The following is a 15971-nucleotide window of genomic DNA, read 5'->3' on the forward strand; positions in this document are numbered from 1 at the left end:
TAGAAATTAGAAGGCCCATATCCATTGGTTCTGAGTCCCCAGGACAGAAAGTAAAAAACCTCCTCAGGGGAGTCAGGTCTCTAACTGTGCTACTTCCTTCCTCACCTCCTACAGGACCTCTGTACAGCTAGGGCTGGGAAAGAATGACCCTCTCTTTCTATTCAGCAAGTTCATCATCATCACTTAAGGTTACATAGAGCCAGAGAGAGGGACAAAATTGAAAAAAATCTTGAGTTTAAGAGAATTATTTCAGAACCAACCAGGATGACTGAATTCTGCAATTAAGATGCTCTTTTTCAGGATTTCTGGCCCCACAATGTTATTCTGTTCTTTTTGTTTTGTTTTTTTTCTGGTGCTGGGGCTTGAACCCAGAGCCTTGTGCATGCAAGGCAAGCACTCTACCAACTGAGTTATGTCCCTAACCCCCCACAATGTTATTCTGAGTATCACTGACAGCACCCTGTCTGGTGGGCATCTAGCTCAAAGCAGTCTTCATTACTCAATATCAGAAATCAAGGATTCCTCTAGGAAGCTAAATTCCCTTGTTTTATTATAATCAATGTCTATAACTGAAACTAAAGGGCTTGGGGGGGGGCGGAAATGAGAAGGAGACAGGAATGAGTAGGTTAATTAGGTCAAAATCCTTAGATTGGCCCATATTTTCTACTTCCAATTAAAAATTTGAATTTGCACCAAGGACATTATTCCCACAGTGGCCTGTCTGCCCGATTTGGTATCCTTCCTCTGCCCCTGTACCTAAGGTCAGGGAGCAACAGGAAGGATTCTTTTGAAGCTCTATGGGAGATGTCCATGTGACTCCAGCCAATGAAACCTGTCACTCTCATACATGGGACAGATTATTTCAGAGGGACAGGGTCAGGGTTAGGAGAAGAGACTTTTTTTCTGACCTTCACTGGACTCCTCCTCCTCTTCGTCATATTCTTCCTCCTCTTCTTCTTCATATTCCTCTTCCTCCTCCTCTTCTCCCTCCCCAGGCTCAAAGCTCTTGGAGGCCTCTAACTCTTCCTCACTCCTCCCTTTCAGAAGAGCATGGATCCTTACAGCCTCCTTCCAAGGAACACCACCCAGGTCAGAAGTGGGCAGCTGCTCCTCCTCCTCTTCCTCTTCCTCTTCTTCCTCCATTTCCGACTCGGAACTGCTATGAAGATAACCACACAAACCAAGTGAGGGAATGCCAGGAAATTGAGAAGGGAAGATTCAGTGCCACAGTTGGAGGCAACATGTCCCAGCAAAGCACCTATCAATCGGGAGGGAACATAAGAATGGAAAGAGGGTGACAAATAGGGCAGGATGACTTACAACTATAAGTGAACATTTACATGGACCCACACAAGCAAAAAGCCCAGCCTGGTGGGGCACAACAGGCTAGTAAACACCATGACCACTGGGTAAGTGTTCACAGAGGACCTGGAGAACACAGCAGGGGACAGTGGACTTGTTTTGCTATAAACACATAACCCTTGGAATTGAGAGGGAAGAGAAAGTCCTCTTTCACCTTGACCCACAGTTTGGTTTGAAGAACTAGGTTCTAACTTGATTCAGGTCAGTCAGGAGCCTTTTGTGAGAACCATAGGTGTGAGGGAGAAAGAGAAGGTGCCCCAAGAGGCTGAAATAAACATAGTGCCTTGCAATCAGTGTTGGGTGTGTGTATGTGCTGGGGCAGGGGCTGGGGGAGGAAGCAGCAGATCCAATTTCATGGTGTTCCTTGAGACCTCACAATGTGTCAATCCCAGAGCTGCATATTGTGGGGAAGACAGAGGTAAAAAGGCAGTAAATGCCTTGCCCACTGCACAGCTAAAGCAAAAAAACCATCAGGAGAGGACCCAACCCCCTGCAGTCATCATCATGCCTGACAACCTGCTACTTTCTCCACATCTGTATTCTTCACAGAACAAGGCCATCTCAGCTTGCAACAGAAGCAGTGCTATGTGCAAAACTTATGTGAACCTGACCATTGCCTTTTAGGATGATCCCTCTTTGCCCTGGGGAAGGAAGCAGTATAACAGGCAGGACACGAACAAAATTCCACTCCCCACAGTGGTATGGGCTCAAATGGAGAAGTTTCCAGGCCTGTTTCACAGTCTGATAGTTCCTAAAGAATCTTTTCCGGTAGAGACTTTGCCTGTGGTGAGAAGTGTATCCTTAATTGGATCGAAGAAAATGTGGCTTTCATAATAAAGCACTGGACCAAACTCTGGATGATAGAGCCCCAAGCTCCAGAGGCCTCAGGCATGAAGTGGGTTTAGTTTCAGCTTCCTATTAAGGTGGAGTCCTCTCTCTATCCAGGGAAGACTTTCTCATAGCTCATTTGTGTTTGAGAGTGAGGAAGCCAGTGAACAGACCCAGATGAAGACAATAATGTTCAACATGGATGCTTCCGGTACTATGTGGGGAAGAATCTTATCCAAAGAGAGGTCTAGCCTTGTCCTTGTCCTTGTGAAGTAAATTCTGACCCCCCTGGACTGTTCTGATTGAGGTCTTTGGTAGACAGTCTAATATGGGGATCTAGGTCGAGGGCTGGTCACATCCCAAAGTCAGCTGGGGGACAGTCATAGAAGAAAGACCAAAGATGTGATTTCAGGTGGGGGTACTGGGTTACTTGGTATATGCTGACTTAGAGACTGAGATACATGTGAACTATCAACCAGTCATTGTCTATGTAATGGAGTCCAATAAAAATTCCTAACAGCCAGGCTTGGGTGGTGAATTCTTCGATGGGTACTGACATACATCAATACCAAGAAGCAACGCTCTCCTGATTCTATGAGGTAGAACAACAAAAGCCCCGAATTTCATAGTTTTCTGCAGTCTACCAGATGTATATCTTCCCCTGGCTAGTTTCTAAAACTCCATCTTTTCTTTGTAATAAACCACAACTGTGAGTATAATTGCTTTCAGGGAGTTCTGTAAATCCTTCTGGCAAATTATTGAACCTGAGGGTCATCACATCACATCAGAATTTGTGACTGGTGTCAGAAGTGAGGGTGGTCTTGGGCCTCATTCCCTCTTATCTGCCTCCTAACTCCTCACAATGCCACACTGGCTTTGCTACTGTGACCTTCAGTTTATTACTTATGCTCTCTGAGCCATGATTTTCTAATTTGTCAGGATGTCTTGAAATACTTCCCCTCAGGCACGTTCTGATGGATCATTGACTTTCATCATGCCTGCATTATACTTTGGGGCTCTAGCTATTCATCTATTTGTTTATTTAGCTATACAATTTTTCAATCATTCATTCATTCAATAAACATTTTTGAGCACCCACTAAAGCTAAGCCAGTGGATATAGAAATAAAAAGCTGTGTCCTTCCAGTGAGTCTCACTTTACTGATTCATTCATCCAATTAAAATTTATTGTCTTTTACTTCTTTTTTTTTCTAAGCATCTTAGTTTATTTTAATTTAGGACATTTAAAGAAATAATACAACAGTAAAAATGATGTCACAGTGCAGTTCATGATAACCCAAATTGCAGTTTTTCAAAATTTGTATTTCAGATATACTTAATATCAAACTTTGTATCTAAAAAAAATTATAGCTTAAGTTAGGAAAAGTTAGAATGAGTATCAGCTAATTGTCTTTTACTTCTAATGTACTTGCTAAATGTGCAGAAACATAAAAGTGATCCAAAAAAGCTCCTTATTCTCAAAGACAGATAAGATGCAAACACATCATGATAAAGTAAGGTAGCATGAGAGTGTGGTGTGACTGAGGGCTGGAAGGTAGACGTTAAAGTACACAAAAACTTAGCCCATACCTGTAATCACTGGTACCTGGGAAGCTAGGACAGAGGGTAGCAAGTCCACAGCAAGCCTTGGTAAATTAGTAAGATCCTGTCTCAAATAAGTTACTGAAGTGTGACCTCAGGGAGTCTGTCCCTGTTCCCTTCCTCTTCTTCTCTAGACTACTTCCTGGCTGCCATTCTCTTCCTTCATGACGTTTTTGCCTTGGAGCTAGTCAACCATAGTCCAAATCCTCTGAAACCATCCTCTGAAGCCAAAATAAAAATTTCCTCTTCTGAGTTGTTCTTGTCTCACTGTTGGTCTTAGCAACAAAAAGTTGACTAAATATATTGTTTGCCCCACACCTCTGTGTTTGTTGGTTTATTTTCTTATTAATATATCATTACACATCTTTCAAAGATAAAATAAGGATAAGGAGGCTTCTATACTCATCTTAAATCTTTGGTGAGCAGAGGGAAGGCCATGCTGTCCCTTCCTCAAGGCTGAGTGCAACCAGGGACTTGTTTAAGGCTGCCTCAGTAGTTAGCAGACTGGAAGGAACGGTGTTACAGCTTCCCGGGAGAGGGGGCCTTAGTACAGCCTTGTCCTCGCCCCAAGCAGTGTCATGAGGATGGCTGCACTGCGCACAATGCAGGCATTGAATAAATCCCTTGTGATGATGACAATGAAGCCCCACTTATAGCTATTAGTGCCACTCTGGCTGGTTTTACGACAGCTCAATGATCGTGGGAGTGCAGTAAGTGAGGCATGGAGTATGAAAGAAAGCAAAAAATTCAATCCTTGCCTTTCTTCATAAGTTACATGCTTACCCCACTTCCAAGAGGCAAATTGCTACTTGTCCCTGGACATCCCAGGGAGGCTAACCAGACTCCCTCTCCATGTAAAGGACAGAGAAAATCTGAAAGGTGCTGCCAACTGCTCCCTTCCATGCCATCATTTTCATAGACTACTACTCAAGGTAGTCTCTGGGGCTCGTCAGGCCCCTAACCTCATGAAAGATTCGCAGTGTAACTACAGCATCTCAAGGCTCATTTTACATTCTCTGGCTGACCCCAACTCCTGAATCTCTCTGGACCTGGGTTGTTGAAACTGGAGGAAAGGAAGGAGAAATACACCCCTTGGACTATAGCCTGGAAAATTTTGCAGTGGAAAGGATTCTTATAGGGGGGAAGCAATACATACAACTAACATCTCCCTCCTTCTGGGAAAAAAGGATTTAAAAAAAAAAAAAAGCTATTCTAAGGATACAGCTTCCTGGGAGAAATGTGGCTTGGAAAATCTAGTTATCAAGATAAGCTTTCCCGGGCTGGGATGAAGCTCAGTGGCAAAGTGTCTGCCTTGCATTCGCACAAAGCCCTGGGTTTGACCCCTAGTTCCAAAAAAAAGGGGATAACCTTTCCTTCACAGCAGGTATCCATTTTTTTGTCTTGTAACAATATGGTGTCCTGTGGGTTGCTTAGGGTCTGTCTCTCCACCAGAACCACCCTCTCTCTCAGAGCAGGGACAGGGTTGCTTTGTTTGCTGGAGTACTTATCACAGGGCTTAGCAGAGTCAAGATGGGCGGAATGCCCAGGGACCACAAGCAGGAAGGTCAAGGCAGGCTTTCCCTAATTTCAGAACTATCAGATATTTTGGGATCCCCCTTGGCAAAGCCTGGTCAAAAGGAGCTGACCCTTTCAGTTAAAAGAATATTAAAAAAAAATTCTCCCTGAGATAATATATATCCAATTAAGCATCTTGAAGTACCTTCCCTAAGTTTTCCCTCGGGTAGTTTCTCTTTGAGAAATTGAGGGGACTGGCTGGAGGAAACAAAACTGATGAACACATGGACTAGACTGGAAAAGACAAGGTCTGCTCAACTTAACTGAGCTAAGCAAAGGTTTTGCTGTGGTCAGGAAGGAAGATCCAAGGACAACGATAATGGTGAAGGACAGTAATACTGAAGGTCGACTGAGCCCCGAGGATAGCCATGCAGCATGTGGCATTTCTTTGCTAAATTTTTTATTTTGTTTTTTTGCTACACACACTAGGCAAGTGCTCTAGTGCTGAGCCACAACCCCAGTCCCAAGATGTTTTGTTTTTTTTTAATCATTGTAAATTTTCTTTCTTTCTTTTTTTTTTAAAGGCACTTCATTTGTATTTGCTTCCTTAGCTATTCAGCTACTCTAGGACACAGCTACTATTAGAAAGGTTGAATGTCCCCTAACTCAAAAATTCAAAAGCTAAAACTCAAGCACTTTTCATGATGTTCAAAAAGTTTTGGCTTTTAGAGTTTTAGATTTCAGAGTTTTAGATTGGAGATGCACAACTGGTAAAGTCTATGCCAATACTCCAAAATAGAAAAACCTGGAAATCTGAAATCCAATGTTTCAGATGAGGGATACACATCTTGTATTTTTTCCCAGTTTTTCTTTTTGGTACTAAGGATTGAACCCAGGGGTGCTCTACCACTGAGCTACATTGCCATTCTTTTTTATTTTCTATTTTGAGACAGAGTCTTGCTAAGCTGCCCAGGCTGACCTTGAACTTAATAAGATCCTTCTTCAGCCTCCCAAGTCACTGGAATGACAGGCATATCACATATGGTTACATTTTCCATATATGTTGTTGATAGACTTTATTTATTTATATGTGAATTCTGCATGGGGCATCACCTGAGAATCAAACCCAGTGCCTCACACATGCCAGGCAAGTAGGCTACTGCAGAACCCCAGCCCTAGCCCATTTTCCCCATTTTTTAAAAATGGGAAACTGCAGCCTAAGGAGGTTGGTGTGAAGAGGACTCAGGATTCCCAGGAGCCTCCACACCACATACCACGTTGTGCACTCTTTGGTGGTTCTTCAAGAACCCAAGAATGCTTTGGTATTAGCAGCTGTCAGGGTGGCAACCCCAGGAAATGGATCATGATCCTGTTCTCTGGTGGCCTGCATTTTCCTTGAAAAGGCAAGGATGGGAACTAAGGCAGGCTCCATTGTGCATGAGGCAGAATTCTGCATGGGGCATCACCTGAAGCTACAGGGTGGTTTTCAGAAACAGGTATCACAGTTTTTACTCTTTAAGTTGAGCTTCTCCTAATGAGAGACTGCAATACGCTCTCTGGCTCAATCACACTCCTAGCTCCCACTCACCTGACAACTGTGTGAACACAGTAAAGCATCAGAAGCAGATGTCTAGAGAAGATGTACATTGCCCAGTGATCTTCACATGGTGGAAATGTAATGTGTGCTTGACCTAGCATCCTGCTCAGCAGTAGCTCATGTTACTACCTGTGCTGGAAAAGAATATGTATGTGCATATATATATATATATATAGAGAGAGAGAGAGAGAGAGGGGGGGGGGCGTGGTGATGGTGGTGGTGGTGGAAAGAATTCCCATGTATTCATGATCAATCTGTCAACCTTCTGATGAAGGGCTGGCCCATCTGGACTGGACTGCTGATGACTTTGGAGAAGTCTTTTGTGACCTTGGCTGTCCCATCCCAGAGCACATCTGTCTGCTCTAGTACTAACTGATTAGTACTTTAGAACCACAGATCTGAACACACTAAAGTTGCCAGCAGATGGGTACTGCATCAGCTGTCTTCCTTGTCTGTGGCAAATTCTTTGAGTCAGGGTAATGAAAATTATAGAGCTGGATCTCCTTCCTCTTTTGTCATCTGGTCTTGATATATAGAAAAATACATATGCCATTTCTAGACTGTTCTCCAGAAGATAGGCTCCCACCTTGCCTGTAAGGAAGGGTCAGTTAGCTACTTAGACCTGGTTCAGAATCTGTGATAAGGTTTAGGACGTTTACCACTTGTATGAACTAAACCATAAGTCTGATTTTAAGACTCACCTTAAAAAAAAAAAAGTCTCACCTAGGATGCCTGTTAAAACCAGACATTCACAACCTACACTAGAATGAGAGGGCCTTGACATTACTTTTTTATCAAATGCCCCAGATGTTTATCATAATGGCAATTTGGAAATCTCAGAGCAGCAATTCACAGGGTGGTTACCTGATGACAGCACCCCTTGGTAACTATTTTAAAATGAAAATTCTTTGATTTTACCCTAGATCCATGGAATCAGCACTCAGTCCAGCAACCTGTGCTTTAGCAAACGCCCTGGGTGGTTATGATGTATGGAAAGTCAACAATGCCCTAGGGCAGGGTGAGTGAGCCAAACCCAATTTCTGGCATTTAATTCTTCTTTTAAAGAAAACCAGTTCAAGAGTCCCTGGCCCTGCCCCAACTAGAGAGGGACACCTGCATTGTGAATGGACCTACAAGGTAAAAAATAGACAGTAAAGTAAATGCTGACATTGGATGTAGCAGCCAATGGGTGACAGGCATTCTGTTGGCTTTATTTGATTTAATCTTCAAAATAAACCTATGAGGCAATGTACTTTGCTGATGAGAAAAATGAGGCACAGAAAGGCTAAATAACTTGCCCACAACCAGTAATTGGTAGAGCCAGGCTTCAAGTCTAGATCTGTTTTTCTCTGATGCTTTCAACCATGTTCTGAAATATCAAACCATGCTGTCTCCCACAGCAGATGCCTGAGTTCTCTGAACCTGTGAAAAGTGTGTTCCTGGGTTGGACTGCATAATACCTTAAAACTAAGTCATTTCTCATCATCGAATCTAACATGTCATCAAGAAGGGCTAAGGGCTGAAAGCTCATCTCACTCTGTGTTTGGTGTTGTAGAGAAGATGGAAACAACACATGGCCCATTTCCTGCATATTACTGCTTTTCCCTAGAGAAGACAAAATCTATAGCTACTTTCTATGGGCCTCTCACTGAGACAACTTTCTTCATTATGTGTGGCATCTGAAGCTGATTTATTACTATTTTAATTTTTTTTCCTTTTTCTAAAAGGCCTTGCAGATGCTAGGCAAGTACTCTACTGCTGAATCACTTCTCCACTTCCCCAGCCTTTGCTTTTTATTTTTTCAATTTGAGTTTAAAATAATGGGAGCATTTGTTGCATTGTACTGTAGAGATGCTGGCTGATTTTATGTCTGACCCGAGGTCTGCTTAAGGGTTCATAAATGTACTTGGATGTATGGGATCTCCCCTTCTCACTGTGATGTTGGCAACACAGGCATTGTGTGGATCTCCCTTCTGTGAGCACTGGAGGGTAGGGTATGTCTCTGGATAAGAGGCAGAGCTATGTGACAATGATGTGCAATTAGTGACAGCTTCAGAACTGCGAGTACCAAGAGAAAGGCTGCCCCTGAAATGCACAAAAAGGCTGTTTGCAGAGTCAGCTTAAGTAGTGGTTCACCTTGTTTGTCTGTAGTATGTTTGGGGCGGGGGGGGGGTGAGATATAGCTGAACACAGCTCTGCCCAATGAACACTTTCTGAGAAATATTCGGAGGCCTTAAAAAAAAACAAACAAAAAAAACGCACTGCTTTCTTTAACCCCACACATCCCTTCATCAAAGCTAGATAAAAAATGCCTAGTATCTGATTCAAATATTTTCAAAGGTCAACCAGAAGCCTCCACCCATCCAGGGCTGCAACTAGGGCTCTGATCCAGAAGCCCCGCAGGATAGTCTGGCCTATGATAACTTTCCCCCTTCTTTTTTATCTTCTGTTCTCTTTCAGTACCCATCCTTCTCCAGTGACACCTGAAAGAGGCAACAGATGCAGGGACTTCTCTGGGGGTTGGAATGTGTGTCGCACCTAAAGGGATCAAACAGAATTAAACACAGGGATGGGCTAAGCATAAGACGCTTGCATGTGGTCTCTGGCATGCAAGGTTTCTGCCCTTCTCTTTACCCACAGAAGACAAAAGAACACTAGAGAAGTGAGGTGGCTTCCTTAAGGCTATGCAGTGAATTCAGGTCTAATTCAACCCTAGTGCTTCTTCCATGAAACTTCCTACCTTTAAACAACCATTTGAGGACAACAAAATATGACTTATCTCTTGTCTGTTACCTTTTCAATGATTAACAAAGTGCTAAAGACATGGAATATGAAGTAAATCTTATGAATATGATCCTTATGGGCCCTGCCCTACCTAGTTATAGACACCTATACCGTGCAAAGGTCTATAAGGTACTATATTAATAATAATAGTAACTGCTGATGTTGACTTAGAAATAAGAACCTAAATGGAACACAGGGAAGCAGGGAAAACAGGAAGAGTCCTGGGCCTGAACCCAGAAAACCTAATTTGGGATCTCAGCTTTAGTCTTACCTATAAGGTGACAAAACATGCTTTTGTCTATCTCATAGGTCCCATGAGGGTGATCAAATGCACATGATCAGCATCATGCAAAATAACCCACAAGCACTTACATGTGCCAAGTATTGTTTTAAACACTTTATACCAATCTTCTCCTTTAATCCTTCTACCAATTCTGTGAGGAAGGCACTAATATTATCTTCATTTTACAGATGAAGAAACTGAAGCATATAGGGGCTATTGCCTAGGTTTCCACAGCTGGAAAGAAGAAGATTCAAGATTCCAACCCAGAGAATCTGATTTAGACCTATGCTGCCCTCCCCAGCAAAGTGGAATACTCCTTTGGAGGTTGTGGTGAGACCACTGCCCTGGGATAGCTGGGCAAGCCACAGGCGCAGGCTGACCTGCTGGCCACGTCCTCTTCGGTGCCCTTGTCTAGTACGCTGCTCAGGTTGTGCTCGGCTTGCGTTTCCTCAGGTACTTCCTCCAGCTCCTCTGCCCGTTTCACAGACCGGTGGTAGTTCTCCAGTTCGATTCTCTCAGGAGTGCCCCTCAGCCTCTTGGCAATGCTAGGTTCCTCCAGGCCATTTACACTGGAACCTGCAAGGCAAGCAAAGAGGCAAAGTCTTGATGACACATATGGGAACTGAACTCAACATCTAGGTATCCAAGGCAGCCACCACGCATTTCCATGAAAGGATGGACAGCCCTCATATGATGTCAGAACATAGGGTAGGTTGAAAGCCAAGGCTGGTAAGGATGCTGACATAAAAGTGGAAGAACTGCCCTAAATGGAAGAAGCAGACTGTATATCCACATCTGCTCTGTATCACCCCAAACCTCTGGCCAGATTGAAAAAAGAGACCAGGTAACTGGTGACAGTGACTGGGTGGGCTAAAGGGGATGTGGGCTAGACCTCTGGGTAGCTGTTCTCACTGCCAGGAACTATATGGCTCTAAAGCAGCTTTCCTTCTAACAGCCTCAGGCCCCCACAGGGATGATCTGGGATCTAGTCAAGGTTCATGCACTGTTTACCTGACTTCAAGGCACCCGGGCTAGCTGTTTCATAGACCTTCTCATGCTGTGAATTTGTCTGTCTCCCACGGCCATTCATGGTAAACAATGTAGAGAGTAAGAATACTACATGGATGATTTTGTGCCCCTCTGCTGTGGTTATTCAGCTTTACCATATGGGTAAAGTGGTATTCATCATCTCTCCAACACAAAGGCACAGTTTCCTCTCTAAATATCACTCATGTATGGGGTGATATTCAGAAACATAGGAGTACCTGCCCTAGCATTCTTCCATCTAGTGATCTGAAAGTCTGTTGATCTTTTCCTGAGTCAGTGTACTGGGGTCAAAAAAAAGTTATTTTCATAATTCTGTCATTCTTTTTCTTTTTAAAGATGGACACAATAGCTTTACTTTATTTATTTACTTTATTTATGGTGCTGAGGATTGAACCCAGTGCCTCACATGTGTGAGACAAGCGCTCTACTGCTGAGCTACAACCCCAGCTCCTCCACTGTCATTCTTTAGTATATGTTTGAGTACCCCACTATGGACTCATGGATTTTTTTGAACTAAAATATTGAATTGACTTCTATGTCTCTTTAGTCTCCCTTAATCTAGAACATGTTCCCTTATTACAATCATTATTCCTTTGGGAGGGGGGCAGGGATTGAACCCAGGGATGCTTAACTACTGAGCTACCCCAGCCTTTTTTTGAGACAGGGTTTTGCTAAGTTGCTTAGGGCCTTATTCAGTTGATGGGGCTGGCTTTGAACTTTCAATCCTCCTGCCTCAGCCTCCTGAGCTGCTGGATTATAGGTATGCACCACTGTACCTGGCTTAAGCCTTTTTTATTTTGAAACAGTGCCTTACTAAGTTGCTTAGGGCTTTGCTAAATTGCTGAGGCTGGCTTTGAACTTGTGATCTTCCTACCTTAGCTTCCTGAGCTGCTGGGATTATAGGCGTGCACCACTATGCCTGGCTTATTACTCCTTTTTCATATTCCTTATTGTCCCAGTTTTGGTCAGAGAAAGCTCACCATTTATTCTGAGGTGTGTTCATTGCAAAGTGATATAGCACACAGGTACATATGTAGGTACAAATCCAGGTTAGACCTCTGTTTCCATCAGCGACTGACAGATCTTAGAAAAATTATTTAACTATCAGAGCTAATGTCCTGTTTTACAAATGAGGGGAATGCCCACCTTCCAGGGTTATAATGAATAGTGAATGAACTTACAACCATATATACATGTTTGGGATGTATATTTGTGATTCTGTGCCACAGGCACATCAGTTACCTTCCTCTACTATTTAAGCCTAGCATACAGGCAATATTCAGCAAATCTGAGGTAAGCAATACATCTGATGTCTGGTAACATTTTTACCACCAATTTGTGTGCATTTTTACACAGGTATGTGGAATCCATCTGTTCTGGACTATAGAGAGTCACATGACAAAGAAAAGATGGGAGAGGGTATCACCAGATATGGCATAGTAATATGCACTTGCATTTAGGATTTACTAGATCTTTAAGGAGGGGTAGACATGATGTGGAGAAGAAGATGCAGGAATATAGGGGTGAGTGGGTCCTGAATAGCCTTGTGGTCTGGCCAGGGCAGGTCCCTAATTTCTGTGACGTTCTAAGTCCTGAGAGATAATGCTGCAAGGCTGAGGATATAGCTCAGCTGTTAGAATGCTTGCCTCGCATGCACAAAGCCCTGAGTTCAATCCCCAGCACTACAAAAAAAGAAATAATGCTGGGTTTTGGCATACAGTGTCCAACCAACTCTGTTTTGAGTGACAGGTGATTTGTCATATGAAGTCTGACTAAAGGAAAATAGTGGGAATATTGGGTTAGTAATTTTTGTGTTATGACTGGTTGTACAAAAAATGTTCTGGACACTTGTTTTGTGTACAGTGTTTTAGACTCCTTTTGCAAATGCATTAGAAAGCATATTTTCACCAATCTAGAGAGGCACAGGATAAAGTCTTAGCACATCTTTCACCAAACAGCTTCTTTCAAGTTTACTAGAAATCTTCACTGAAAAGCAAAATTTAGGTAACGGTGTATCAGTGAGGTCTGAACATAATCCCTGGGTTCACCTGTGTCCTGTACACATGCCTATTTGTCCTGGTTCTCATGTCTTTGGGAATATTATTTTAAAATCTCTCATCTGTTTTTCAACACTGAGCTCAGGTCCCCAAAGCATAAGCTATAATGCTGAAGGAGGGCATCTAGAAAATTAGGAAGTATGTGGGCTGCAGGTAATGGCAAAATAGAGGCAGGAGGCAAGTAAATGGATGTGCCTCAACATGCTCTAAACCTGCTTGCCCAGGCCTTGGGAGGGACCAGATTCTTACTGCGTAGGTTCATCATTCCCACATCAGTCTTTTTTCTCATCAAAAACCACAGTCGCTACATAATAAAGATAAGAAAGCTGAGAATTCCCTGACTGTACTACCATTTGATTCTCTCCTTCCAATTATACTTAAAAAAATATTTTTTCTAGTTGTTGATGGACCTTTATTTTTATTTATTTATATGTGATGCTGAGAATTGAACCCAGAACCTCACACATGCAAGGCAAGCACTCTCCCACTGAGCTACAACCTTAGCCCCTCGATCATATATATATAAATATCTTATTTATTTATTTATTTATTTATTTATTTTTTAAAGAGAGAGTGAGAGAGGAGAGAGAGAGAGAGAGAGAGAGAGAGAGAGAGAGAGAGAGAGAGAGAGAGAGAGAGAGAGAGGAGAGAGAATTTTTTTAATATTTATTTTTTTTAGTTCTCGGCGGACACAACATCTTTGTTGGTATGTGGTGCTGAGAATCGAACCCGGGCCGCACGCATGCCAGGCGAGCGCACTACTGCTTGAGCCACATCCCCAGCCCTATATATAAATATTTATTGTTTAGTTTTCGGCGGACACAACATCTTTATTTTTATGTGGTGCTGAGGATCGAACCCTGCGTGGCACGCATGCCAGGCAAGCGCGCTACAGCTTGAGCCACATCCCGAGCCCCCAAATCATATATTTTTGAAAACTGCTCTTAAATAGAAAAGGAAATAAATGTGAAATAAGCACCCAAGTTTAAGCTTTCCCAGAACACCACAAGTATGGAATAAAATCCAGTTTTGTTTTTTTTTTCTGGTGGTGTTGGGGATTGAACCCAGGGCAACTGAGCTATATCTCCAGTCGTCAGTATTTTTTTTTTTTAAATGGAAAAAGAAAACCAGAATGAGAACCATCACTTCAGGAAAAACAAACAAGTAACATTTATCAAGAAAGATATTCAAGAAGGGAAGTCTATTTTCAGTGGGTGATGCATACTATTTGCCAGAAATTCTACTAGGACCTTGGGAAACACAGCAGATGAAAACACTGTTCCTAATGAACCATAGGTTATTCCTAGGAGAGTCCTGTAGGTAGCATTTCAGCATAAAGTATCAAGTGTTATGACTGATGCATGTATGTGGTATACTATTGGAGTACACAGAAGGGCAATTTAGCACTTCCTCCCATCCTGGGTTTTGAAGGAAGGTGTTCTAGAGGAATATGTTGTTAGCCAGATTTTAAAAAAATCTGTGAAAAGTAGGCATTATGATTTTGCAAAGTTGATAAATGAAATTTAGAGACAGGTCACACAGCTCATGAGTAAAGGAACCCAGAGTCAAATCTGAAGAGAAAAGCAATAATTTGGAGACTACCATGGTCTCCCTTCACTATGACACAGAAAGAAAAAGAAGGTACGTTTCCATAAAGAGTCCTAGTCTGTGTCCCCCTTTGGGAGGCTCCACTGTCATCCGCCCCTCCCTATGATTTTTGATAAGATGAAAGCAGAACTTCATGAAGTGTCTTGGCACAGAGAATCTAGCACCTGGAACTACAGACACTCTGCCTTTCTCCTAGTGTTATTTCTTTGGAGTGTCTACAAGCTCTGCAGACAAATGGATCATCAAGCATCAGAACTTGGCAGTCCAAACCCAGAGTCTGAGGCTCAGAAGGGAAATGTTGATCTAATTCTGGGCTTAGCTACAACCAACAAAAAAGAAACCAGAAGCACTCAGAACTATTCAGATTATTCACACATCAGGGCCCTAGTGAAAGGATGTTTGGGGCCATAGAAACTTTAAGAAGTGATTCACTGGAGTTTTTGTAAAAATTAAGATGGGAAGTAGAGTCACTTGTGCTGTGCCTGTCCTACCAGGCACATCCCTGGTCACATCCATGCAGAGCTCAAGCTCACCCCAGGTTTTCAGCAACAAGGGAATGCTTTGGCAGGGTGTCCCCCGAGGGCTGGGTTGTTTTTCCAAGGGGAAGGTGGAACTTAGAGGATACTTGGCAAGCACTCAAAACTCACCAACTGCCAAATATGCTTAATATTCCTTGCCATAACCTCAAAGCACCATGGGAGATGTAAAAAATTAAATAAATCAATGAGATCAGCATTCTTGATTCTCTGTCCTGGGCCAGAGGTTGACACATTAGCCATGTGGTGAGGACAGACTGAGAGAGCAAAAGACATGCTAGTGGGGGATGCCTGAGAGGTGGCTATAACAGTGTGACAAACACAACACTCCTCACAGGTCCCCCTCTGTCATCAATTAATGGAAGGGTCTAGGAGAAATGACTGCAAGAAAATAGGGCACAGTGGTACATACCTGTAGACCCAGCTACTCAAGAGGCTGAGGCAGAAGGATAACTTGAGCCCAAGAGCAGCCTGAGCAACCCAGAAAGACCCTATCTCTGAAAAAATACATGACAGAAGCTGGTGCAGAAAGTCAGAGCATAACCAGCCAGGTCAGGTGAGGGCTGGCCAAGACCCACCCAGCCGGTCCACTTCATGTGCCTCTCAGTGCAACAGCAACTTCTTAGGGACTTTCCAGTTAAAAGTGGGATGAAAGTTTTGGAACAATTTCCAAGGCTGGTTGTCACTAAGTTAGGGCAGGCAGATCTCAGGTCATGGGGAGGCCAATTACAGCCTCACACATACCAAAAGGAA

The 15971-nt window shown here is 43.0% G+C and overlaps 1 protein-coding gene across 8 annotated transcripts in view; it reads right to left on the minus strand.

Moving 5' to 3' along the window:
* The window catches only part of Mical3 (microtubule associated monooxygenase, calponin and LIM domain containing 3), a 216196-nt gene that overhangs the window by 43163 nt on the left and 157062 nt on the right, over positions 1–15971 (minus strand). For all 8 annotated transcript variants that reach the window (XM_078015557.1, XM_078015553.1, XM_078015552.1 and 5 more), the window contains 2 exons: positions 10351–10546; positions 909–1159 (listed from right to left, as the gene is read on the minus strand). In XM_078015557.1, the coding sequence (XP_077871683.1) occupies positions 909–1159; positions 10351–10546 (447 nt within the window). The remainder of the gene's footprint in view (positions 1–908; positions 1160–10350; positions 10547–15971) is intronic.

The sequence above is a fragment of the Ictidomys tridecemlineatus genome, chromosome 6 (assembly GCF_052094955.1).
Source record: "Ictidomys tridecemlineatus isolate mIctTri1 chromosome 6, mIctTri1.hap1, whole genome shotgun sequence".
NCBI lineage: Eukaryota > Metazoa > Chordata > Mammalia > Rodentia > Sciuridae > Ictidomys > Ictidomys tridecemlineatus.